General features: G+C 45.0%; 1 protein-coding gene across 1 annotated transcript in view; it reads left to right on the top strand.

Moving 5' to 3' along the window:
- CDK12 (cyclin dependent kinase 12) overlaps nt 1-23,470 on the top strand; it is a 503,410-nt gene that overhangs the window by 100,857 nt on the left and 379,083 nt on the right. The window contains exon 3 of the mRNA XM_078645647.1: nt 7,497-7,667. Within this exon, the coding sequence (XP_078501773.1) occupies nt 7,497-7,667 (171 nt within the window). The remainder of the gene's footprint in view (nt 1-7,496; nt 7,668-23,470) is intronic.

Raw genomic sequence — 23,470 nt, forward strand, 5'->3', positions numbered from 1 at the left:
ACGAAGCTGAATAGAGTATTCCAAAAGATTTCATAGGTAAATAGATGTCTATAATATAGTCTCTCTCTTTTAGAAAGAATCTCCAGTTACCATTCAAACACATAGAAGAGAGGTGAAGACTCCGCAGCTAGCTGGTAGGATTAGAGCTTAGTAGAGTATAGAGTGAATAAAGGTGTAAGTGCTTGTTCTCAAAATTCCAACCCCTTCCCCCTTTATATGTGCATTAGATACCCAAGTGACAGTCAGAAGACCAAGAAGAATCCTGATTGAGCCTGGGTGCCAGCAAACGCAGTTTCTCTCTTCTCTCTTCTCTCTCTCTACTTCCCCTTTCCCCCCCTCTCTGGTTTAGTAGATTTATGCTGCGACACCGGTGAGGGGGTGCTTGGGACTAGCAGCGATTCTGTCTCCGCGAAGCTTTTGGCGACTTTGACACCCACGAATGGGAGCTGGACACGGAGGTGCTGGAGCACATCTTCGCGGAGTGGGGAACCCCGCAAATAGACCTTTTCGCCACCAGAGAGAACGCCAAATGCCCAAGCTTCGCAAGCAGGCATCACCACCCAGGAACCCTCGGAAATGCATTTTCCATCGCATGGCGCAACGTATTTGCGTACGTCTTTCCGCCATTTCCACTGATACCCAGGGTTCTCAGGAAGATGAAGTCGGAGCCCTGCACTCTGATCCTGATCGCTCCATCCTGGCCGAGGCAGCACTGGTTCACAGACCTTCATCGCCTCTCTGCCCGGCCACCTCTCCGCCTGCATCATTATCCAGCCCTGCTCACAATGTCACAAGGGCAGGTTCTCCACCCGAATCTCAACTCCCTAAAGTTGTCAGCCAGGCTCCTGAATACCGCGAATTCAGCCACCTAGACATCCCGCAGGAGTGCAGAGACGTCCTTGCAAAGGCTAGTGCGGACAGCACTAATAAAACCTACTCACTAAAATGGAAGCGGTTCTGTTCTTGGTGTGACGCTAAGGGCTTGCACCCCTTCCACATTACTCCACAGCAACTGCTACCATACCTATTGCAGCTAGCGCAATCGGGCCTCGCGCATGCATCCATCAAAGTGCATCTAGCGGCGATCTCCAGATTCACAAGGACTTCTAAGGGTCCATCCCTATGGGCGGACAGACTTATAAAGCAATTCCTTAAAGGCCTCTTCAGGTCTTTCCCACGACCAAGACCAATCCCTCCGTCGTGGCACCTCAATGTGGTCCTTCACCAACTAATGAAGCACCCCTTCGAACCCATCCACAAAGCGGAGATCAAATTCATCTCATGGAAAACGGCCCTCCTCCTGGCTTTAACCTCCAACTACCAGGAGCTCAAACAATCTTCTGCTGAAACCGCGAAGATTCCGGAAGGAAAAAACTTACAAACGCTCCTTCTCTGGAATGGCGCCCAGGATCTGGAACGCACTTCCTCCTGAAACGAGGCTCATCTCCTCCTCCCTTCTTTTTAAGAAAGAAGTCAAAAGTATCCTTATGGCTAAATACACTTGAACAATGCGTTTGACTTACACTGCGATCAGTACTCCAGTATTTTATTATGATATAGCCTATATATTCCTCTGCACGTGTGTTTTGACTTATATTAGTCTAAAGTGCTTAGATCCTTTTTTTTTCTCCGTCTCTGTATAGTTACAGCGTTTTTTGTTGTCATACGCTCCAACTATGCCTTGCTACCTCATACCTGTACTATACGTAATATTTCTGCTATGTACTTGAACTTGATGATCTTGATGATGATCACACCTGCCTCTGTAAAGCGCTCTGTTATCTGTAAAGATCTTGTTCGCGCTATATAAAACTTTCAAAATAAATAGAAGGGTCAGTGAGTTGCAGGCTCTCTCAATCCAAGATCCTTTTATGCAGTTCAGGGAGGACAGGGTCATACTCCGAACTAACCCTCGGTTTATTCCGAAAGTCCCCTCGGACTTCCACCTGAACGAACCAGTGGTACTCAGGTCATTCTTTCCAAACCCTACCACTGCAGCCGAGAGAACTCTGCATTCATTGGACCTGAAGAGATGTCTTAAATTCTACATCGACAAGACACAACACTTCCGAAAGTCATCTCAACTCTTTATTGCCTTTAGTAGACCACGCAAAGGCATGCCTCTGACGAAACAAAGTATTTCAAGGTGGATTTCCTCAGCGATCACCTTTTGTCACTACAAGGCTGGTCGGCCTCTAGACTCACGAGTCAAAGCTCATTCGACAAGAGCCATGTCCACGTCTGCGGCGCTGTTTGCTGGAGTGCCGGTATTGGACATCTGCAGAGCGGCGACCTGGAAGTCCCCGCACACCTTCACCAGGCATTATTGCCTGGATACTGAGCTGATGAAGGATGCAGCAGTGGGTCGAGCAGTGCTTTGCCATCTATTCCAGTGAGGTGAGCCTTCCTACATCCCTCCATCCTTTACTGGTATGCACATTCTTTTACTTATATTTACATGACAATATATTTTGGTGGTTTGCAGTCGCGTGATATGTATTATCTACAGACTCATATATGATGTTCCATCAAAAATGTGCATAATATATTGTTTGCTACTCTGATTCAGGCATGTGAATCTATGAAAGACACCCAAATACTGGATAAGAAATGCGTTACTTACCTGTAACTGCAGTTATCCAGTATTAGTGTCTTTAATAGATTCACATGCACCCTCCCGCCTCCCCTGGAAGGACTCACCTATCTCTCTAACAAGTTTACGCCTAACTAGCTTGGTGCGTACGGAAATCTGAGAGACTTGGGCTCCTTACAGGAAGGTTCTAGAAGGAGGTGGTAGCCGATTGGTTGGTTCGCTTTACTTTGGTCCTTTTTACAAAAGGACACAGATAGGCCACCAAGGTGGGACCCTTGGGCCTTCTCTGTTTTGGTCCTTTTTACATAAGGACGTGGATAGGACACTAAGGTGAGATCCTTAGGCCTATTCTTTTCTATGTATGTCTATAGGACATTACTTTTTTATATACCGGAGGCTCCCGTCTCGACGACGGGGAATGATTCAGGCATGTGAATCTATGAAAGACACTAATACTGGATAACTGCAGTTACAGGTAAGTAACGCATTTCTTCACTCTTATCCTTTCGTGCTGCCATGTAGGGTTCCTCAGGGCTCGGCCCTGATCCCCACATCCCTTAACCTTCACATGTTTCCATTAGCTAAACACCGTCCGCTCCTTAGGTTTCAAGACAGTGTCATATGCTGATAACACCCTGATTGTGTCACTCTCTAAAGACTCGCAGGCACGCAACTTCAATCTCTTTATGTAGGCTGTTGCACTTTCATTGGCCAAGAACTACCTTGAGCTGAATGGAGAGAAGACAGAGACACTGCTTTTTGGCAGCCCTACCTTGATCTGGAATGATAACTGCGGACGGACATCTTGGGCACCCCATCCATCCCAGGGGACAGTGCAAAAAGTCTAGGTGTCCTCCTGAACAGACTCCTATCACTGGATCAGCAGGTTAACCAGAGTCTCCTAGTGTTTCTTGACCGTTAAAATGCTTAGGAAGATATTTCCATTTCTGGCCCTTTCAGCTCGCAATCATGTTGCTCTTGCTTTGGTTTCTTCAAGGATCGATTACTACAATGCAGCATATCTTGAGACCAACAAATTTACCTTGGCACCTTACATTTGCAGAATTCACTGGCATGCCTTATGTGTATGGTTTAAAGCTATCTGTACGGTATACAGAGCTCGCTACATGGTAAGTCTAGTCAATATTTTAAAAAAAATTTAATGGTATGTGCCCTCCCCATCCCTGGGAAATCTCTGTTCAGCACATCAAATTTGAGTGACTGTGCCAAGAATTCGGAGGACAAAATGGGGAGGCAGAACCTTCTTACTTGCAGTTGCAAGACTCTGGAAAAAACTCACCCTCTGTTTTACATCTTGAAAATGCAGCTCACTTTTAGGAATGCACTAAAACCTGGTTGTTTATCTTAATATAGGCACTTAATCTTTTGTATTTTACTAATCTTCTGTATTATGTGCTATACTACAGCACCTTTATGACTTTGTGCGCTTTATAAATCCTGATAAAATCAAAGGACTAAGTTGAATCCAGCAAGACCTCTAAATTTCTGGCAACTGTAGATTGTGTAGGTACTTGGCGCAACTTGGGTGGCCAAAGTATTGAATATTCAATGGGAGATGGAGTACCAAGCATAAGAATCTGTTTTGCAAGCATTGAGCTGGAAGTTACTGTTGTACGTCCAGTGTGCAGCTGCAGTAAGACAACCATGAAAGTCATTGGCCCCTGAGTCGTCAAGCTGTTGAAAGGCCATCATCAGTTAAGTGTCATCAGCGTGAGATATGATGTTCACCCAATGTTGCACCACATGGACATCAGGAGCTATATAGATGTTGAATAAAGTGGGACTCAAAGCAGAGCCCTGCGGGACACGACAGCTGATGGATCTAAACTAGAAAATGAAAGAAGATTGTAATACAGCTTGATGTCTTTCGGAAAGAAAGAAACGTAACCAGTCAAAGGCCTGCCCTCTATTCCAATCTTCAGTCTTTGAAACAAAAAATGTTTGTGACACTGTCTCGATGGCGGCGGACAGCTATATTAAAATGACCTTTGCCTTCCCACCCAGATCAATATTGGTCCTGATAGATTCAGAGTCCTCCAAAGGAGCAATTTTCATGCGCAACCCAGCACAGACGCCAGACTGGGAGGAGTGGAGGATGTTATTGTGCTCAACATAACTGACAATTTGGCTATTAACCAAAGATTCAAACATCTTTCGTAAGATAGGAAGAAAGTAGATTGGTCTGTAATTACTCTGTGTGAGTGGAGAATCATTGATCTTTTTTAAAAAGTGGTAAAATAAATGCCTTTGTCCAACAAAGGGGACACTACCGGCTGTTTAAGGGAGAGATTGAAAAGATTATTCAGAGTGTTAATACTGATACCTAACTTAAATAATAAGAAAGGCAGAAATGCATCAAGATAAGACCCAGATTTTATTTTATGCAGTGTTACATCTGATTCTGCCAGAGAGATCCTGTTAATAGATTACAGCATGGGCCTCTCTGCATGGAAGAGCGAAATTAAAGAATCCATGTGGGAAGGAGTACGTACATCCAACTGATCAAAGTGAGAACGTTTTTTTTCCAATTTGACATGGCAGAAAAAAGATAAATCGCCCACAAACTGCTGGGAGGATGGAATACATTGACCCCGGTTTTAAGAATGACTTCATTTTAAATACAGTTCTGAGAGCATTTTCTGAGGCAGCAATTTAAGCAAAACATTTTTTTGCCTTTTTTAAAATATTTTTTCTGAATAATTTTAAGGCTGCACTGTAAATGTTTTTTTCTTCACTATAATAGCTTACCCTACATTTTCTTTCCAGTGTTTTACACTTCCATTTTTTAGCATAAGGCAGAGGGAGTAAATCTCCCTGCGCTGGTTTTTTAGCAGTGCCAGGCTGTCAAAGCCTGACATTAATGCATTGTTGAAGGCTGGGCAGGTGCATCAATTCCCATAGACTAATTGATTTTTATCTCCATGAACAGTTTCTTTGGACTGTGGTCATGGATGGAATTCCACGCTCTGAAGGTGTCCACAGGGTTCCTTGTGGCCATTTTAGGTAATGTCTGGTTAACAGAGAAAGGAATAAGGAAATTGTCAGACCAGGTAAGCTGAAGAAGAGGACCTGACCTCATTTAGAAAAAATTAGATCAAGTATGTGGCCCCCAATGTGGGTGGCACCCTTAACACGTTGTGTATGGTTTAGGTCAGACATAGAGTCCAGAAACGGCTTTGCAACACTGTTGTGTGGGACATCTGTGTGAAAGTTAGTCTCCTAGTACCATAAATTGAGAACACTAAGTAGTCGAGGGGAAAGGCATATTATCAAAGCTTCCATAGTCTGAGAGGAGGATTGAAGGGGTGGTTGGGAGGGGAGGGGAGGGGCGATAAACAAGAGCACCAGAGGGGGGAATTTGGAAGTCTTTACTGACAAAAATTCAAGCCTTCTACATTTCCAAATCACTTAATTTTCACAAAAAGTGTATGCAACAATAGAGCGACACATGTTGGAAAATTAAACTAAGATCCGAGTACAGATTGCCATTGAGCTGATGCCCCAGTCCCGTGATAAGTCCTGCTGTGTGCTTGCTGCTTTCTAGGTTTCAGTGGGTGAAGATACTGGGTGTCCTTCAGGACCCATAGACTATTTACTTATGCAAAACAGTGGTTCCTGATGAGGCAGAAGCTTGGATATTAACCTCTTATCCTTGATGATGAGTTTGTTTAACATGATTTGGTCTAATCAGTAAAGAGCCCTATCATTTCAAGTCTAGTACTTGTTTCGCAGACAGCAGTATGTCATAGAAGCACTGCTTAGTATTGTGGTGCTTAAGAATTGAAGGCTGTTTTTGGGTAGGTAGCATGTTGTTTGACATTAATGATATTCCCTAGAAAGGGTTCTTTTGGCATGAGTGTGTGTGTGAACTAGGAGAAATTGTGAGGGGGGAAGAAGGGGTGTTTAGTTTTATATATTTTTAAGTTTAGACCCTCCATTGATTAAGGTATCCACAAGTTATATTTTCAGCCAGGTTGTCATGGGTTTTTAAAAGTGCAGTGAGAACATGTTTCTTTTCTACAAAGTTGTGTTTCAGAATGCTGAAGCAGAAGTGTATGTACTTGAATGTTGGAATTTCGTAGCCTGGTTGTCCGTGATTGCCCTAAAATTAGAAGGCAAGATGGAGAAGATGCGACTCTCAGATTTTCAATTTCATTATCTACCAGTGTCCATAGTGGTTGTACATGTAATGCCTTTATTTGTTCAGATTTAGAAGTCTGACTTGAGACTATTGAGCTACAGAAGTGAAGGTCTTTACATTATTTTACTTCTGATGTATGAATTTAGGATGTTGATTTACCCAATGGCTATATCTACTATACAGAGGCAAATAGCATATTGAGAAGAGTAAAGTCTTAAAGTAACCTGGAGTGAAGGGGATTGTGAACCATAATTATTGGGTATGGGAGAATTCGGATTGGAAGGGTGGAATTTGGTTGTGGTAGTGGGTTGGAAGATTGTCCAGCAAGCAGTTTACCACTCAAGGGAGGAGGGCAGTAAAAGAGTTCTGAATGGGGGAGGATGGTATAAAACCTTAAATGACCAAAGATCTGAAGATGGTGGGAGAACAACTGTATCTAATTTATTGCTGTTCTTTATTTGCTGTTCTTATCAAAACTTCTGCAACCTCAAATCCGATTACTAAAGTGAGGTTGTAAGTTGAAGAGTCCCTGTTAGAATAATTGTGTGAAAACAAAGTTTTTTTTTTTTTATTTTCCTTTTATGTATTTCCCAGATCCCCTTCACCGCACAGGTTCATGTCATCAACATGGTTGCTCCTGTGTACCTAGATGTTGGAAAGTTCCTTTGCATTTATTTTAATTGACCAATTATAGAAATCTGCTCTACCCTATGTTGCTGCTAATGTTCAATCCATTTACAGCCCCAAAGAAATCTCACCACCGAAACCTGTGAAAAAGGAGCAGAGAATGCGACACCTTCTTGCAGACCTTCCGCTGCCCCCAGAGCTTCCAGGGGGTGATCCGTCACCTCCTGATTCACCAGAGCGAAAGACACCAACCCCGCCGCCACAGCCTACCCGAAAGAGGCCGAAGTAAGTGTATCCAGACTTGTATGTCCCTACTGAACAGCCTCTGTTGAAGTAGTGCTAGAAATTATTCTATAGACTGAATAAACCTATAACTGGATTTTTATGACGATTGGAAAGCTGAATGTTGACATTTATTCCCAAGCCCTCAACAGCTGCTGCTAAACCTTTACGATTGCATGTGAACAAAAGACTTCACCTGTGCTAATGCAGGTTAGGTTTCAAGAGTAAAAATGGTATGTCAGAGATAAGCTCTGATCTGTCTTCGGCGTAATTGTGATGCCTTTATTATAGAGTTCAAAGAAAGTGTAGTAAGTCAACATTAGGATTTTGGTTTTTCGAAGTGTGTTCTTAAATTGACTGATACATTTCTGTATGGCTAAATGTACATGATTATTTTGTTTTTGAAAGTACCTTCTTGGAGAACCTCCTTCACAGTAATGTTAATGTCCATTGATGTTTACTTAATCTGTTTCTGCTACATTAATGGCAGAAATCTTTACTTTTCTCTTGTTTCTTTTGTAAAACAGTACCTCATACCAAGTCATGCTGCACTCCAGCACAGCACCACCTTCTCACCTGTTGCTCCACTGCAATATAGCAGGTCCATGATTTTTGCCACTGTATTCATATCTTTGTCCTTGCATGATTTATTCCATCTCTATTTGCCAACAGGCTTGTCACAGATTGCATATTCCCAACCCTGAACACATTTTTAGAGGTTTCTGAATCACTTCACAGGATGAAATCCAGTTCCCTAGACACTTAGCTAAATCTTCAAATGTGCGTAGCAAACCAGCCAGATTTTAAATTGCCTGTACAGCTCTATACAACTGTTAACACTTGGTCTCAGCAAGCTTAGCTCACACTTTCGACATCACCATTTCTTCTCTGATGTTTTCACGTGTGAAGCTCTGATGTCTCGTATTTGCTGAGCATAGTTGTTTCTCAAGGTACCGTTGGCTTTTCTCACCTCTGTGAAGATAACTTCCAATCTGCATTGAAGGAGCGAGATTCATTGTTCCCTGTCCTGGAATTACTTCCAGATCAGGTATCTACCTTTCCCATTGCCGCACTCCTTTTATTCTCCTCTTAACTGTGCAGCACGAATAAAATTGTAACCTTGTCCTGAAGATGACCGTAACTTACATGTTGAAACGCCGTTGACCTCTCAGCTCAACTCTCTGGTTCACAAAATTGTAAATTTATTACAATTTGTTCTCTGAAAAAAACCACTCTTGAACCAAAAAGTATCTTGAAAATATTGGTTATTGTCTGCCCTGCGCCGTCCTTCGCTGTGTTACTTGCGCCGTTCTCTTTGTTTCACAAGCATTTATGTGCACAAGTTTTTTCAGGTAACGCTCACATCCAATGCTTATACTGTTCCTTTGTCCATACATGTCTTAAATACATAATTCTCTTTGCATCTCTCACAAACCCTTGGAGTTTTTCGTTTTTGCAACGAAATGTGCATGTTTTATTGACGGTCTGCCAAATATTACCTGTTGAAACGTTGTTTTTGTTCCATACTCCCACTTGATGAGCATAGTTATTTCTCACCTCTGTGAAGATAACTTCCATTCTGCATTGTAGGAGCTTCTGTGAAGTCCTAAACCTGTAGTAATTCTCCACTGCCTGCTTGGACCCAGGAACACCTTTTTAATCTATATGAACACTGGCGAAATTATCATTGGAGAATGTATATCATTTAATTTCCCATGGATTCTCAGTGCAGTCTATCAGAGATGTCATTTTCTTTCAGAATGCTGGTGGAAATGGTTGGTGGGGGAGTAGCTTTTGAATGTACTTCATTTGTCTTGGAAAAAACCAAACTTTTTATATAAAAAAAACCATGAGGAAAAAATGCAGCCTGATAAAGGAGCCTGGTCCTTTAAGAACCTGAGAAGCACTCTGACTCACAATGCCGTGCAGTGGCAGTTTGCCTGCAAGTCACTTCTCTTTTTTCCAGCTTCTTCAGGCAGGATCTTTGAACACATCAGGTGTTTCTTCACACCTTTGAAGCAATTTTTTATTATCTACAGTGTTTTTTCAAATCATTTTTACTAGACGTTTTAACATCTCTTCAGTTGAGTAGAACCAAATTTACATTGAGGTGACACTTTTTTCCTAGTCGGAATGCCTCCTCTTTTTCTGCCCTCCGTATGGAAGAAGGAATGCAAGTTCAGATGCACGCAAAGTATGTGTGATTTGCCTCTGATCATCCCATTGGGCAAAAGGATGTGGCGTTTGCAATACAATGTTAAAAGAGGCGCTTAAGGACAGGGAGGGCACCAGATTAAGAGGTTTGATACAAGACTTGAGAGTAGAGGAAGAGAAAAAGATTGGAAAGAGCTTCATCTCGTCCTGAGAACTCCAAATCTGGTAAAGACTCCTACAGAGAGAAAGCTGCAGTAGAAGACCTCTTCCTAGACTTCGTCATTGGTGTCCCTCTCGACCACACCCATCATCAAGACAACCACCATCACGAGCTTCAGTCCCAATATGCTCTTCCTAGAAAGAAAGGACAATATCGAGACTTCGTTCGGCTTCTGAATTGGCATCAAGAATATCACTGCCATCAATGTTGAAGACCACGACAGCACAGACTCTGCCACCATTACACACTCCGTCGACATAGAAATGACACTATACAATGTTGAAGACCTCTATCGCAGCAGTAAACGCCATTACTGAAAAAAAAGGCGTGTACGAATTCAGTCCCACCTATTTCAGCGTTGAGGATTTCTCAGGTCAGTTTTTTCTCATCTCCAGGTTGGTCTGGCTCTCCTTATACCTTTTCCACAGCTTCTCAAGCATATGCTACCCCGGTGACTCAGACAGAAACACCACTTCACCCACTGAGGCCTATAATACCTCCAGATGACCCTTTATAGACACCATTACAGCCCCTAGTTCTATCGCCAACCAGAAGGGCCTCTAAATCTATCTCAAAGTTGCCCTATAAGAAAATTTAAACCTCCTTTACCTGTTCGGCAACACCACCCAAAACACCCTCTAACAGAATTTGTATGTCTTATTTGTGAGAAGTTGGCCTGATATGCAGTGCTCACTATTCTAGTGATCACTATGTATCAGTCCAAACGACCCTTATTGATGATTGGTTGTAAGTCAACCTGATAGACCAGCTATCCTAGTAGCATGGACAAGAGCAGTCTTTAGGCTAAACTCTAGAGGGCGTGTTAAGCCAGCTGTTTTACCATCACATTTACCCCTTGAACACCAAGTGAAAGGACACCACACAAGTTGTTATGAAAAATAAAGTATATTTATTTATAACAAGACTACCCTGAACTCTTTGAGTCAGGGAGCTAAGCACAATACAAAACTCTTAAAGAAATACTGAAAGTCGCACAATTTACACAAATGCCCGAGTGGCACGAAAAACCATATACTACAAAAGTGGAATGCGAAATTACTAGCAGGTAAGTACTACTCTCATAGACTTTAGGAACGCTGGGCCTACAATGCTGAACCCTTGGATTAGAAGCAGGAGGCCTAGGGACGTCGTGTGCAGAGTGGAAACTCTCACGCGTAATGCGGGAGAAAGTCTATGGATACTAGTAAATGCAAAAGTTAGTGTTCTCGGGCGAACCCGACTAGGTAGGTCAAAAACGAAAGTGGATCTAGACACTTAGAGAGTGGATCTACGCTGGAGCACCGTGGTACTCGGTGTACCTAGCCCAGGGGCTGCGGCTGCATAGGGTTCAAGTGTCGTCGGGAATCCTCGTTGATGAACCAGGAGCCTGAAGTAAGAGTTGCTGGCAGGCGACCAGTGAAGATGTTCCGGGCTGATCCAAGGACTGGATCAGTTGAAGAAGAGTACCTGTATGCAGAGGGGACCAAGTTCTGAATCACTAGCCAGTGATTAGGTGGGCACCAGGATGGCACCGGACGAGGTCACTCAGCCAGGCGAAGAGGTGACACTGGATTCTGCTGCTGCACGGACCAGGGCGCTGATGTCGAGCTGTCCCACGTCGGATGTCTGCTGCTGGCGATGCTGGATCCGTTGAAGGAGGCAACAAGCCTTGGCTAAGGCAAGCCCACTTGGCAACACAAAATGGCGTCCGAAGTGGACCAGGAGGGTCCGAGGAAGTTCCCCTTCAAGAGGAGACAAGTGCCAGTCCAGAGGAGCTAGACCAGCGGTGAAACAAACGTAGGACGTCTGGAGGGTCACTAGCCAACGGGCAAGTGACCGGACAACGTGGCAAGCAACACAGAAGCAAAAGGGCCCCCACGCAGATCTGGTGGATGCTGGGGGGCTGGACTTCGGTGCTCGTGCTGCTTGGGGTTGGGGCTTCTCTTACCCCAGTGCACCCACTCGAGGGTCCCTCGGTGGTCGTGCTGGTTCTGATGGTCGCCGGGTCCTCTGGTCTCGTCGCACCCACGGTTCTCAGCTGTGCTGGAGAGGCAGGTTGAGGTCAGAGAGGGCAGGGAGTCCGGGTCTCGTCGTGCTGGTCAGTCTGGTTCCGGAGGAAGGACGTCTTAGCAAACCGCAAGATACTTAGTTGGTGCCTGCTGCTGCAGGGTGACTACTTAGTCACAAGGGAGAAATCTTGAGAAGAAGTCTTGAGTTCCTTTCGTAGAAAGTAGTTTCAGGATTCAAAGATGATCTAATTTGGAAGGGGGCCTGCTCCTACCTTTATCCTGAGAAAAGGGGCTGGCATGCGACTAAGTCCTGCCCTATGGGTGGGACTAGGAGGGGGGTGGTTACACCCCTCTCCTTTGTCCGGTCTCTCCCCAGCTCAGGGGCTGGTGTGCCCCAGGAACTGGTTTGAGCCGGCATATACACAGTGAGCACCGGGGTGCCACTTGCAGTCACCTTCCTCTATAGCCCTGCCTACCTGGGATACACATAACCCTGTCTGGGATGGTGCTAGCACCGCCCCTGACAGGAAACCCTTTGTCCAAGCCTCCCGCACTGGAAGGACTCCCAGCAGCAGGAGGGCAGACTTGTGTCTCGGTGGCAGCATCCATCTTGTGGAGCTGAGGCTATGTTCAACTTTAACCGGGGTTACAGGTTACCAACATGTCTTCTCCCTCTAGAGGGGTGGAATGCTACCCCCGTCGCCAGAACTGGCGAGGGGGTAGTATTCCAAAGCGTATGACACCTTACACGACATGTTTAGATAATGTCAGACCAAAGTTACCATAACCGCGAGGATTATAAGGCACTTAAGAGTATATGGTCTGACGCTATCATGGAAACAGCTATGGGATAGATCCCGAAAGCCGCAGACAGGCTCAGCTCATGCCAGAGCACCATCTCACACGATTCCAAGCACTCTGCCTTCAGGATTAAGGCCTGCCATAGGAGTGACTGATAGGAGATCTGTGTGCCCATTTTCGGTTTAGATATAGGTATACTATATCTAGAGCAGGGGTGATTACACCTCCTTGCCCCCAGCTGTCTAGCAGCCAGTTGTGTCTGTTTAGTTAGTCAGCCCAGGGGTGGCATAATACATGCTGCAGCCCCTGGGAGACTTCTGGGTGCACCTCTGCCCTGGGTACAGGGACTTGGAGAGGGCCCAGTGCCAATTCAGTACCTGGGTACAATTTGGAATAGAGAGAACAGCTAGGCTGTGGGTCTGATTAGCAGGCCCACAGCCAGGGAAAGTCGTAAACCAGTGAAGCAAAAAGCAAAAATCTGGGTGATCATAGGATTGCAGACCCTACTCTCCTACATTATTCATGATCAAATACTGATACAACATGTTCCTCTTATCCACCAACTTCTCCACCTCCGTCACCATCCATGATTGTGAGAAAGTACCCTCTTTCTTGCATGGTATGCCCCCACTTTTTGCTGAATTGCTGATGTGCTTTGACTGAGTGTGCCTTGGGCTCCTGTGTATCAGGTACCGAATGTGCGAATTGCAAGCGCTGACAATTGAAGAGCCATTCATGCAAGTACATGCTAATAGGGTAGTTCTTCGAATAAACCCTAAATTCATGCCTCAAATCGTATCCAACTTCCTTATTAATCAAGCAATTGACTGCTGGTATGCTTTCAGAATCCACAATCAGTAGCTGAAAGAGCCCTGCACACGCTAGACGAACGGAGAGCTCTATTATACTATGTGGACAGAACTAAATCATTCAGGAAGACAAAACAGCTGTTTGTTGCCTTTGCACCACAACACAAAGGAAATCCTATTTCAAAGTCAGGAATAGCCAGATGGATAGTTAAGTGAATTCAAATATGTTATCTAAAAGCTAAACACACTTTAACAGTTCCCCCAGAGCACACTCTACACGGAAAATGGGGGCATCCATGGCTTTCCTAGGAAATATTCCACTCGAAGACATCTGTAAGGCAGCCACATGGTCCACCATACACACTTTCACTAAACACTACTGTGTAGACGTGCAAGCAAAACAGCAAGCTGCTGTAGGCCAGGCTATCCTCAAAACTCTTTTCCAAACTGCTGCAGCTGGCACAGGTGGCCACCACTAGAGGAGATACTGATATTCAGTCTATGCACAGATATGAATTCAGCAGCCCACATGCCTCGAACGCAATATGCTACTTACCAGTATGCATCTGTTCTTGGCATGTAGGGCTGCTGACATTCATATCGCCCGCCCTCCTCCCCGGCGCCTGTCGCAGCTGCAGCATTATCTCTAGCATGGGCATCTCTTACTTTCCTATCTCTACCTCTGCCACAATGGCGAAAAACAATCTGAGCATGGAAAGGATGCCCATGTGCACTGTAGTCCAGGGGAGGAGTCACCTACCTCGTGATACTTCGAAGACTCTTCCAGGACAACAAAGTGCAATCATCTGGACCCAACACTAGGCGGCGACCTATACACAGATATGAATGTCAGCAGCCCTACATGCCAAGAACAGATGCATACTGGTAAGTATCATATTCCATTTAGGGGCACCCTGAACCAACCTTCCTCAGATCCAGCAACAACAAGAAAAGGACGAGAAGCAGTGCAAAGCTAATAAGAGGATGACGCCCACTGAGCTGGCCCCATCCCTACAGGCCTGTCTCCCCTCGAATCTGCTCCTACGAAATCCCGGCTTGTCCAAGGGGCCAGCAACCTCACAAACCCCGGAGGAGCTGCCTGCATTCACTTCCCAAGCTATTTCTCCAGTGAACACTGGACGCGTTTGAATTGCAGCTTCTGGTGCCAACCAGGAACCGCGAATCCAGCACACTCTGCACCCACCGAACCCGGCCCGGGTTTGAGTGAACAAACCCCATGAGGAGGTCGCCTGGTGATACGGACTAAAGATCTGGCGACTCCTGACCTGCCTCCAGACGAAGTCTGCAGCCTCAATTCAGAGGGCCCCCCTACCGCGACCAGAGTGGGTAATAAAATCCGACGTCCAAAGGCACCGCTGCACCCGTCACCCCACGGCCTTGTGTGCCCAACCCAGTGGTGCCTAACCATCCCTCTACACCCCAACTTACCCCTCGAAGTGGTGGTCACTTCTGGAAGTTCCTCGTCCCCGAGCCTGCAGTGTTTCTTTGTCCCGGAGAAATCTAATTGAAATCAACAGGGCACCCGACTTCAAAAAAGCACCCGGCTGCCCTAGCGCCGCTGAGGGTGACCCTTTAGTGCTAACTTGGTCCCCAACGTGCCCTGGGCTTACCCTATGAGCTTTACTCCCACACACAACCCTGTGGCATGCTTGCCAGCCACCACTAACCGAAACCCCCCTGGGTCCCCCTTTGGATAACTTTGGGCCTCAACACACTGCACCCAGCCGCCCGAGTGCCCCTGAGGGTGCATCACTGACCCTGCGAGACCCCTGAGTCTAACCCTGGAACCCTAACTCAAAAGACCGATTACTTTCCTTGCAACCAATAACTAATTTTTTTCCTCATAGGATAACATTGACACTTTTTCTCCCAAAAAGTTTGTGTCAACTTTTGAAAACTGCAAATGTTACTTAAAAATCAGCCAAATAACTATAATGCATTTTCTCAACTGTCGCGAGGAAATGTCCAAGTGCAGAATCCAGGATCCAGCACGGAGTAAGAAAAAATAACGATAACCTAACTTACCTGCTAAGTGAATTTCCTCCCATAGGATAACATTGGCGATTATATGTGAAAAAGTTTCCAAGTGTCAACTTTTGAAATAGAATAATATTCCTTAAAAATCGTACCTTTAACCAAAACGCAATTACTCGCCTGTTTTCAGGAAATGTCCCAGGACTGGATGCAGTCCTGTGTTAGCAAAAGTAATCTGAAAAGTAATTTACTGCATTTTTACTTAAAAAGCCCTTTCAATTGAATGTGCTATACCTGCAATGTGTTGCAAACTGCTTTCTTAAAACTGTAACCAAAACCAGTACAAGTTACACTGCTGTTTTGAACTGTGTTCATACAAGTAATTTGCTACTGAAGAGTATTTTTATGCTTACCTGCACCAGGCTTGCTTGGTTCTAGAAATAAAGCAGTATATTTTTGTTTATACAAAACAATTGGCCTAGAGTTCAGTTCTTGAGTGTGTGAAACCTTTTGCTGAGTGTGTACAACACATGCTTTACACTGTCCTCTGATACTGCCTTACTGCTCGACCAAGCTACCACTTTAGAGAGTAAGGTTATATCTAACTTTAGCCTCTGCCAAACCTCTGGAGACTCTTGGACTCTATACCTACTGTACCTCACTTTGGTGCAGTATATATAGAGCCAGTTCCTTACAACATGTACAGTAGGTGATATCCTTACTCTACAAGATGTTTTGGTATGAGGTGTAACCAAACTAAACATTAACATAGACACCGCTCAACCAACAGTTTTGGTCCGCTGTGAAACTTTACAACCAAGGGCCCTTCCATGTCTACTAGACATTGTTAAAGACCAATTTCTCAATCTGTCTTATGGGTAAAGCATGTTTTTTAAGGTTATTTAAGAAATATAAGTGCCTGATGGCACTCCCCGCCCTTGGAGGTTAGAATGACTCCCTAGTACATGAAATTCAGACAGCTCCTAGAAACACAGATCTTCAGGCAAACCTACAATTAACATCTTGAACTGCTGCCTGAATTGTTACCTCCGCACCAAGAAACTGCATGGTGTACGTGCACTTTACAAATGCATGTAACATAATACAGTAAAAAGATTCTGACTTTGATCAAATTGGATTCAGGATAAATTTTAATAATGTTACAGCCTAAGTTGTAAACATGCTTCTGCCCCAGAATCCCTGTCCAACGAACAGAGATCAAAAGAATGGACACTATAGGGAGAAAATTCTGCAACACAACCTTCTTCCAATTAAAGAATGCCAATGCAGCAGCTCTTCTTGGGAAATACCACAGATATTTGGTATGCTATGAAATCTTTTGTGTCTGAGCTTCCAACTCCGATAACAAGATTTTTGGGAAATTATTGGCGGATCATTCATTTCAAATCAGTCTATTAGTGCCATGTTTGATTCAGGCAAACTCTCTGCTGCTTCATTCTGTCAGGGAATTTCACTCTTGGCTACACACTGAGGAAGAAATGCTCTGAATGAAGGATGAGGCTGAAACACTTAAAGCTGCGTGTCTTGAACAGAAAAGCTTTTACATGCAATATTACAAATCCAAAGATGCTATTATCGTAGTGTTGAAACCCCTAGATGGCAATACCAATCTACGCAACAACAGAAGCCCTTACAAAACCATACCAGAGCGGATACCAAAAAGGAAGATCCACTCCAACAAAATGTTCTCAGTCAAAGGGGAGAAACCACTAAAACAAAATTGAGCAATAGAGAAGGTTCCTTCAAATCATATCAACCAAGGTATATCCTCAAGGTTTTTTCTGGTCCAAAAGAAAAGCCATCCCAAACAATTTCGATCAATTCTAGATCTCAGATTTCTCAACAAATATATAAAAACAAGAAAAATTCTGAATGCTGGCCCTTCTTTAAATCAATCCACACCTAAGAAAAGGTGACTGGTTATGTGTAATAGATTTCCATAATGTGTACTTTCACATTCCAATTTATCATCTTGGCAGAAAGTATCAAAGATTTCTGGTAGAGTACGAACACTATCAATATGTTCTTTCAGTTGGTCTAAAGTCAGCTCCTTGAACTTTTTAAAAATGTATGACCGTAGTTGCAGCTCACCTGAGAAAAAGAGGAGTATTTGTATATTCCTATCTCGACGATTGGTTAAAAAAGGTAGATTCTCTTTGGAAGGTGAAAAAAAACATCACTAACTTATTCCAGATTAGGTTTGCAAATAAACTTAACAAAATCAATCTCAGCACCTGTAGAGTGCCTCACTGTTCTAGATGCACAAATAGATACTCAAAAGGAAAAAGTGTATCCGGGGAGAGAGTATTGTCAATACAGATGAAATTTGCAGACTTATTCCATCTAGTCAGACTGACCGTTCATCAAAACACATCCTGCTTGAGACATCTTCTTTATTGTCTTGAGAACCAGTGGTCACAAAAAAAGGACATTGGGAAGATTAAATATATTTAATAGGCAACAAGTGACGTTGCCCCAGTATTGGAACTTTCATAGATTCCCATAGCTTGTATCATTCCCCGTCGTCGGAATGGGAGCCTCTGTAAACAAAAAATACCATAGCAGTAGGTACAAAAGAGAGAGAAAGGCCTAGGCCTCATGTCATTTTGTAGCATGTCCACCTCTTTTGGTAAAAGAGACCAAAAAACTGCAACAACCAATCAGATCAGCCTCACCCCATAGAACCCCCCTGAGAGAGCCTCAGATTTTCTATCACACGTTGTGCTTAGGGAGTCTCCGCTGAGCCCTGCTCAGATTTCTCAACAACTCTTGGATTTCTACTATATTCTCTTCAGAATGTCTGATAAAGAAAAGAACGCTTTATTTAATGCCTGTGCTACTTGCTCTAAAAAAAGGCTTTATGTTAAAGACCAGCATAAGGATTGTATTTATTGCTTGTACCCGGATCACAAGGACACTGATTGTAAGATCTGCAGGACCTTTTCTACTAAGACCCTGAGAGACAGGGAAGGACGACGTTTGACCTAGTTACAGAAGATGAAGTCACGGAAATAAGTAATTTCAAGCGACAGTGAAGATTCCTCCTCAGCAACATCTTCAAGGAGGTCTAAAAAGAGGGGTAGGTCTTCCCCTTCAACTGAGCCTCCTGGTAAGGCCTCTCAAAAGACCTCTGATGGGTCTAGCAGTCCCAGTCCCAAGAAATCTCCTCACCGAGGTGTAATGGAGGGAGGAACTTGTTCCTGAGGTACTTCAATCTCAGAAGGTTATTCTTGGACCTTCTATTGCCTCTCCACCCACTGAAAAGGCTAAACTCCTCAAGAAGCCTCCATCTGTACCTCTGGAGGAAAAATCGGAGAAGAAAACCCGTTCGTCGACGACGATAATTCCAGGTACGTCGTCGACGACAACTAAAAGCCACCAGATGTCTACTTCAGCTCCGTCGACGTCTCGTCGTCGAGAGCTTTGCCATCGACCGCTTCGACGACTTCTTCGACAGTGGCGTCGACTATGCTAACAACCTCAACGATGATGACGCCGACGGTGAGGACGATGACTGAGAACATCGACGACTGCTATGATGGTGCTGACGTCGAACTCATCGATGGTTCGGTCGTCGATCAGTCCACCGTCGACGATGATCCTTCCACCGACGACGATGCATTTTACAATGTTGATTCCTCGTCGTCGACTCCGGTACAGAAAGTCAAAATCTCTATTAAAAGACGCCAAATAACACCGGAAATGACATCACCGCGGTGGGTAACACCATTACCTCCTGCATTACTTTGGACGAGGACTACTCGGATGAGGATATTAGTCCTTATGGAGATGCGTACAGCCCTTTTCAGCTCCAGGTGAAATACCAGGACTCCGATTCTGATGATTATTACTTGGAACAACGGCAACTTCCTCCTAGGGATAGGCCTCTAGAACAGTCGCAACAAGGCTTGGTGGCCATGCCTTCTTCCCTTATAAATGACTTGCAGATTATGTTAGAGGATTGTAGGAGAAGATTTCCATGTCAAGCCTCCCGAGTCCATTCAACCACCTTCACTGCCACCACCACCACCACCTCCATCTACGTCTACGGCTCAGCCGCCAGAACCTTTGCAGGAACGACGGATCTCCTCACAGGACAGGATGATGATGATGATGATGATTCCTCAGGTGATGAACAGAATGTTGAAAATTTCCTGAAACCGGATAGAGAATGGGCCGATTATATCATTCCAGATCCTGCTTCGCCTTTACTGGATCCTGTGGATTCGCCTCCAGCAGACATTGGAGGTTTCCATAACCTTATGGAGAGAGCTTCAAGGAGATTTGGCCTTCCCATTCCGATGGTCCAATCGGACTGTTTTCTACATGATTTCAAAGAGCCTTATAGAACATCCATCCGTTCTATCCCCATTATAGAGCACGTATGGAGTGAAGGCATTAAAGTCATGCAATCTCCAGCAATCGTTATCCTTGTTCAAATGCGACTGGAGAAAATAAATATGGCTCCTGATGAGTCCTGCTTGCCTGGTTGGCCAACCGAAGCCAAACTCAGTTATCTCTCAGGCGGCTCAGAGAAAATCGAAGAATCCATCTGCACCCCTTACCACTCCACCATATAGGGAGGGCAGACGACTGGACAATTTGGGTAAGAGGTTTTCCTCCATGTCTAGCATCTTGGTTCGCAGTCTCCTGTGCACTAGCAATTTTGGGACGATATGATCGCCAAATGTGGTGCGATTTGTCTCCATTTGTGGACCAGCTGCCGGACAGTTCCAAAGCTGATGCGAAGAAAATCCTTGAGGAGGGGGAACGGTCTTCCTCAGAAATGATCGATTCTGCTATGGACATTGCCACAACTGCTTTTCGCGCTTTGCCAGGCTCGGCTGTCTTAAGGAGGAAAGGCTGGCTTCGGACTTCCTGGTTTCGCCCTGAGGTGCAAAATAAGATTTTGGATATACCATTCGATGGAGACATGCTTTTTGGCAAGCATATAGATGATGCCCTACAAAACATCAAGAAGGACACAGAAACAGCAAGGTCCTTGGCTCTTTGCAATATCGCAAAGTACCTTTCCGAGGGGCTAGAGGGAAAGGTTACCAAGAACGCTATTCCTCCTATTCTCACTCTTCACAATCCTACAAGCCTCAGTACTCGCAGCACCAAGGCCAATCGGCGTCTTTCTCTGCAACCTTCAAGGGGTCGACGGGGGCGTCAGGGGAGAGATTCTTCCAAACGCCAGTAGTGGCTTCTCTGCTCTAGCTACAGTTCCTCTACTCCCGGTAACATCAGTGGGGGCAGGACATCACACGGTCTACGCAGCTGGAAGATCATAACATCAGATCGGTGGGTTTTCTAGATCAAGCGGTTTGGCCACACATTAGAATTTCAACACCTCCCTCTTTCCAGAGCCCCTCGCGCCACCGAATCAAAACATCTACATATGTTATGTCTCGAAACTCATTAATTGCTCATCAAAGGAGCCATAGAGCAAGTACTTCTATCACAACGAGAAGAAGGGTGCCATTCCAGGTTTTTCCTGGTTCGCAAGATGGAGGAGAAATGGCGCCCAATTTTAGACCTGAGGGAGCTCAACACCCATCTCATAAAACTGTTTCGGATGGTTTCCCCTCACGATATTTTGCGCCTTCTCAATCCAGGAGACTGTATGATGACTCTGGATCTCGGACGCATACTTCCACATTCCAATCCTCCCAGCTCACAGACGGTTTTTATGCTTCACAGTAGCCAAGAGCCACTTTCAATTCAAAGTCCTGCTTTTCGGGCTCCGATCCGCACCGCGGATATTCACAAAGGTGTTGCCCCGGTGGCAGCGTTTCTCAGAAGACAGCCTCTACAGGTTTTTCACTACCTAGACGATTGGTTGATAAAAGCTCCATCTTCTCAAGCAACTATGAAAGCAGTCAAAAGTTGCATTCAGCTTTTCAATCATCTGGGTCTTCAACTCAACAAGGACAAGTCGGTCCTCCTCCCATCCAGGTCGGCCAGATTCCTAGGTTCCATTCTGGATACGAGATGCTGCAAGGCTTTCCCATCGGAGGAGAGGCAGAAAAGGCAGATTTTTTTCCTGCTCGTCAATTGAAAAGAAGCTGATCCCTGTCGGTCCGTCTATACAAGTCTCTCCTAGGATCGATTTCATCCTGCATACTCTTAATTCCGCATTGCAGACTGCATATGCGCCCCTTACAGGAAGAACTGGACAAGCAATGGCGCCCGGCAGAAGCTTTGTTCGAAGACAAAATAAGGGTCACTCCTCTTATGAGGGAAGCAGCCAATTGGTGGACGGTCAAAGACAATATCTCAAAAGGTCTCACTTTCAAGATTGCTCCATCTCCCATGGTTCTGACCACTGACGCCTCTCTGGAGGGCTGGGGAACTGTTCTACAAGATATACATGCGAGTGATCATTGGACGCCCAAGCAGCATACTCTCCACATCAGCCTTCTGGAGCTCAGAGCAATTAGTTTGGCTTTACAGGCTTTCCTTCCGAGGATTCGGAATTCCACAGTGCTGGTCCGTACGGACAACATGACGGCAATGCATTACGTCAAAAAACAAGGCGGAACAAGATGTCAAATCCTTTGAAGGGAGGCCCAGAAGATATGGGAATGGGCAGTTCTACAAGGAATTTCTCTATCAGCGGAACACCTCCCAGGTACCCTCAACACAACCGCGGATACATTGAACTGTCTAAAATCAGTCTGTCACGAGTGGGAACTGGATCAGGACACACTCGAAGGGGTCTTCACACTTTGAGGCACTCCTTCTGTAGACCTATTCGCAACCCCAGACAACAGGAAATGACAGTTCTATGCAAGCAGGAATCACCATCGCAGCTCGTTGGGAAATGCTCTTTTGATAGCCTGGTCCGGCACATTCTTTTACGCCTTTCCTCCAATTCCCCTGATTCCAAGGCTCCTCAGGAAGCTCAAGACAGAACCCTGCACAATGATTTTGATTGCACCAGCGTGGCCCCGCCAATTCTGGTTCACAGAGCTTCTCCTTCTTTCTCAGGATCAGCCGATTCACCTTCGCCCCATTCCATCTCTATTGACAATGTCCCGGGCCAAGTGTTGCATCCAGATCCGAGCTCGCTGCAGTTGACATCGTGGCTCCTGAGCACCGAGAATTCCAAGGTTTCAATATCCCTCAGGAGTGTAAAGAAATCTTATCTAAAGCCCGCGCACCAAGTACGAATAAGAACTATCACGCAAAATGGAAACGGTTCTGCTTATGGTGCCACCTAAAGAACCTTCATCTGTTCTCTTCTGCTCCTCATCAAATATTACCTTACATTCTCTCTCTGGCTAGGTTGGGCCTGGCACGTGCCTCCATCAAGGTACACCTAGCGGCTATCTCAAGATTCAGACAGACAGCCTCTGGTCCTTCTCTCTGGTACGCTAGGATTGTCAAACAATTCCTGAAGGGTCTGTTCAGGGTTTGCCCTCCAGTTCAGCCTCCACCTAAAATGTGGCATCTCAATCTAGTTCTGGCTCATCTTATGAGACCTCCGTTCGAGCCTATTCACAGAGCGGATTTAAAGTTTTGATCATTGAAGTTAGCTCTCCTTCGAGTCTTGAAGTCAGCTAGGATAGTTGGAGTACTGCAAGCTCTCTCCATTATGGAACCCTTTTTACAGTTCAAAAAAGACACCCTAATTCTAAGGACAAATCCGAAATTTATTGCAAAGGTCCCTTCGGATTTCCATTTGAACGAGCCTGTAGTTAAGAAATCTTTTTTTTCCTTGACCTACGTCTCCTGCAGAAAGGTCTCTGCATTCCTTGGATGTCCAGAGATGTCTCAAATTTTATCTTGAAC

The sequence above is a fragment of the Lissotriton helveticus genome, chromosome 5_1, assembly GCF_964261635.1.
Source record: "Lissotriton helveticus chromosome 5_1, aLisHel1.1, whole genome shotgun sequence".
In the NCBI taxonomy this organism is placed as follows: Eukaryota; Metazoa; Chordata; class Amphibia; order Caudata; family Salamandridae; genus Lissotriton; species Lissotriton helveticus.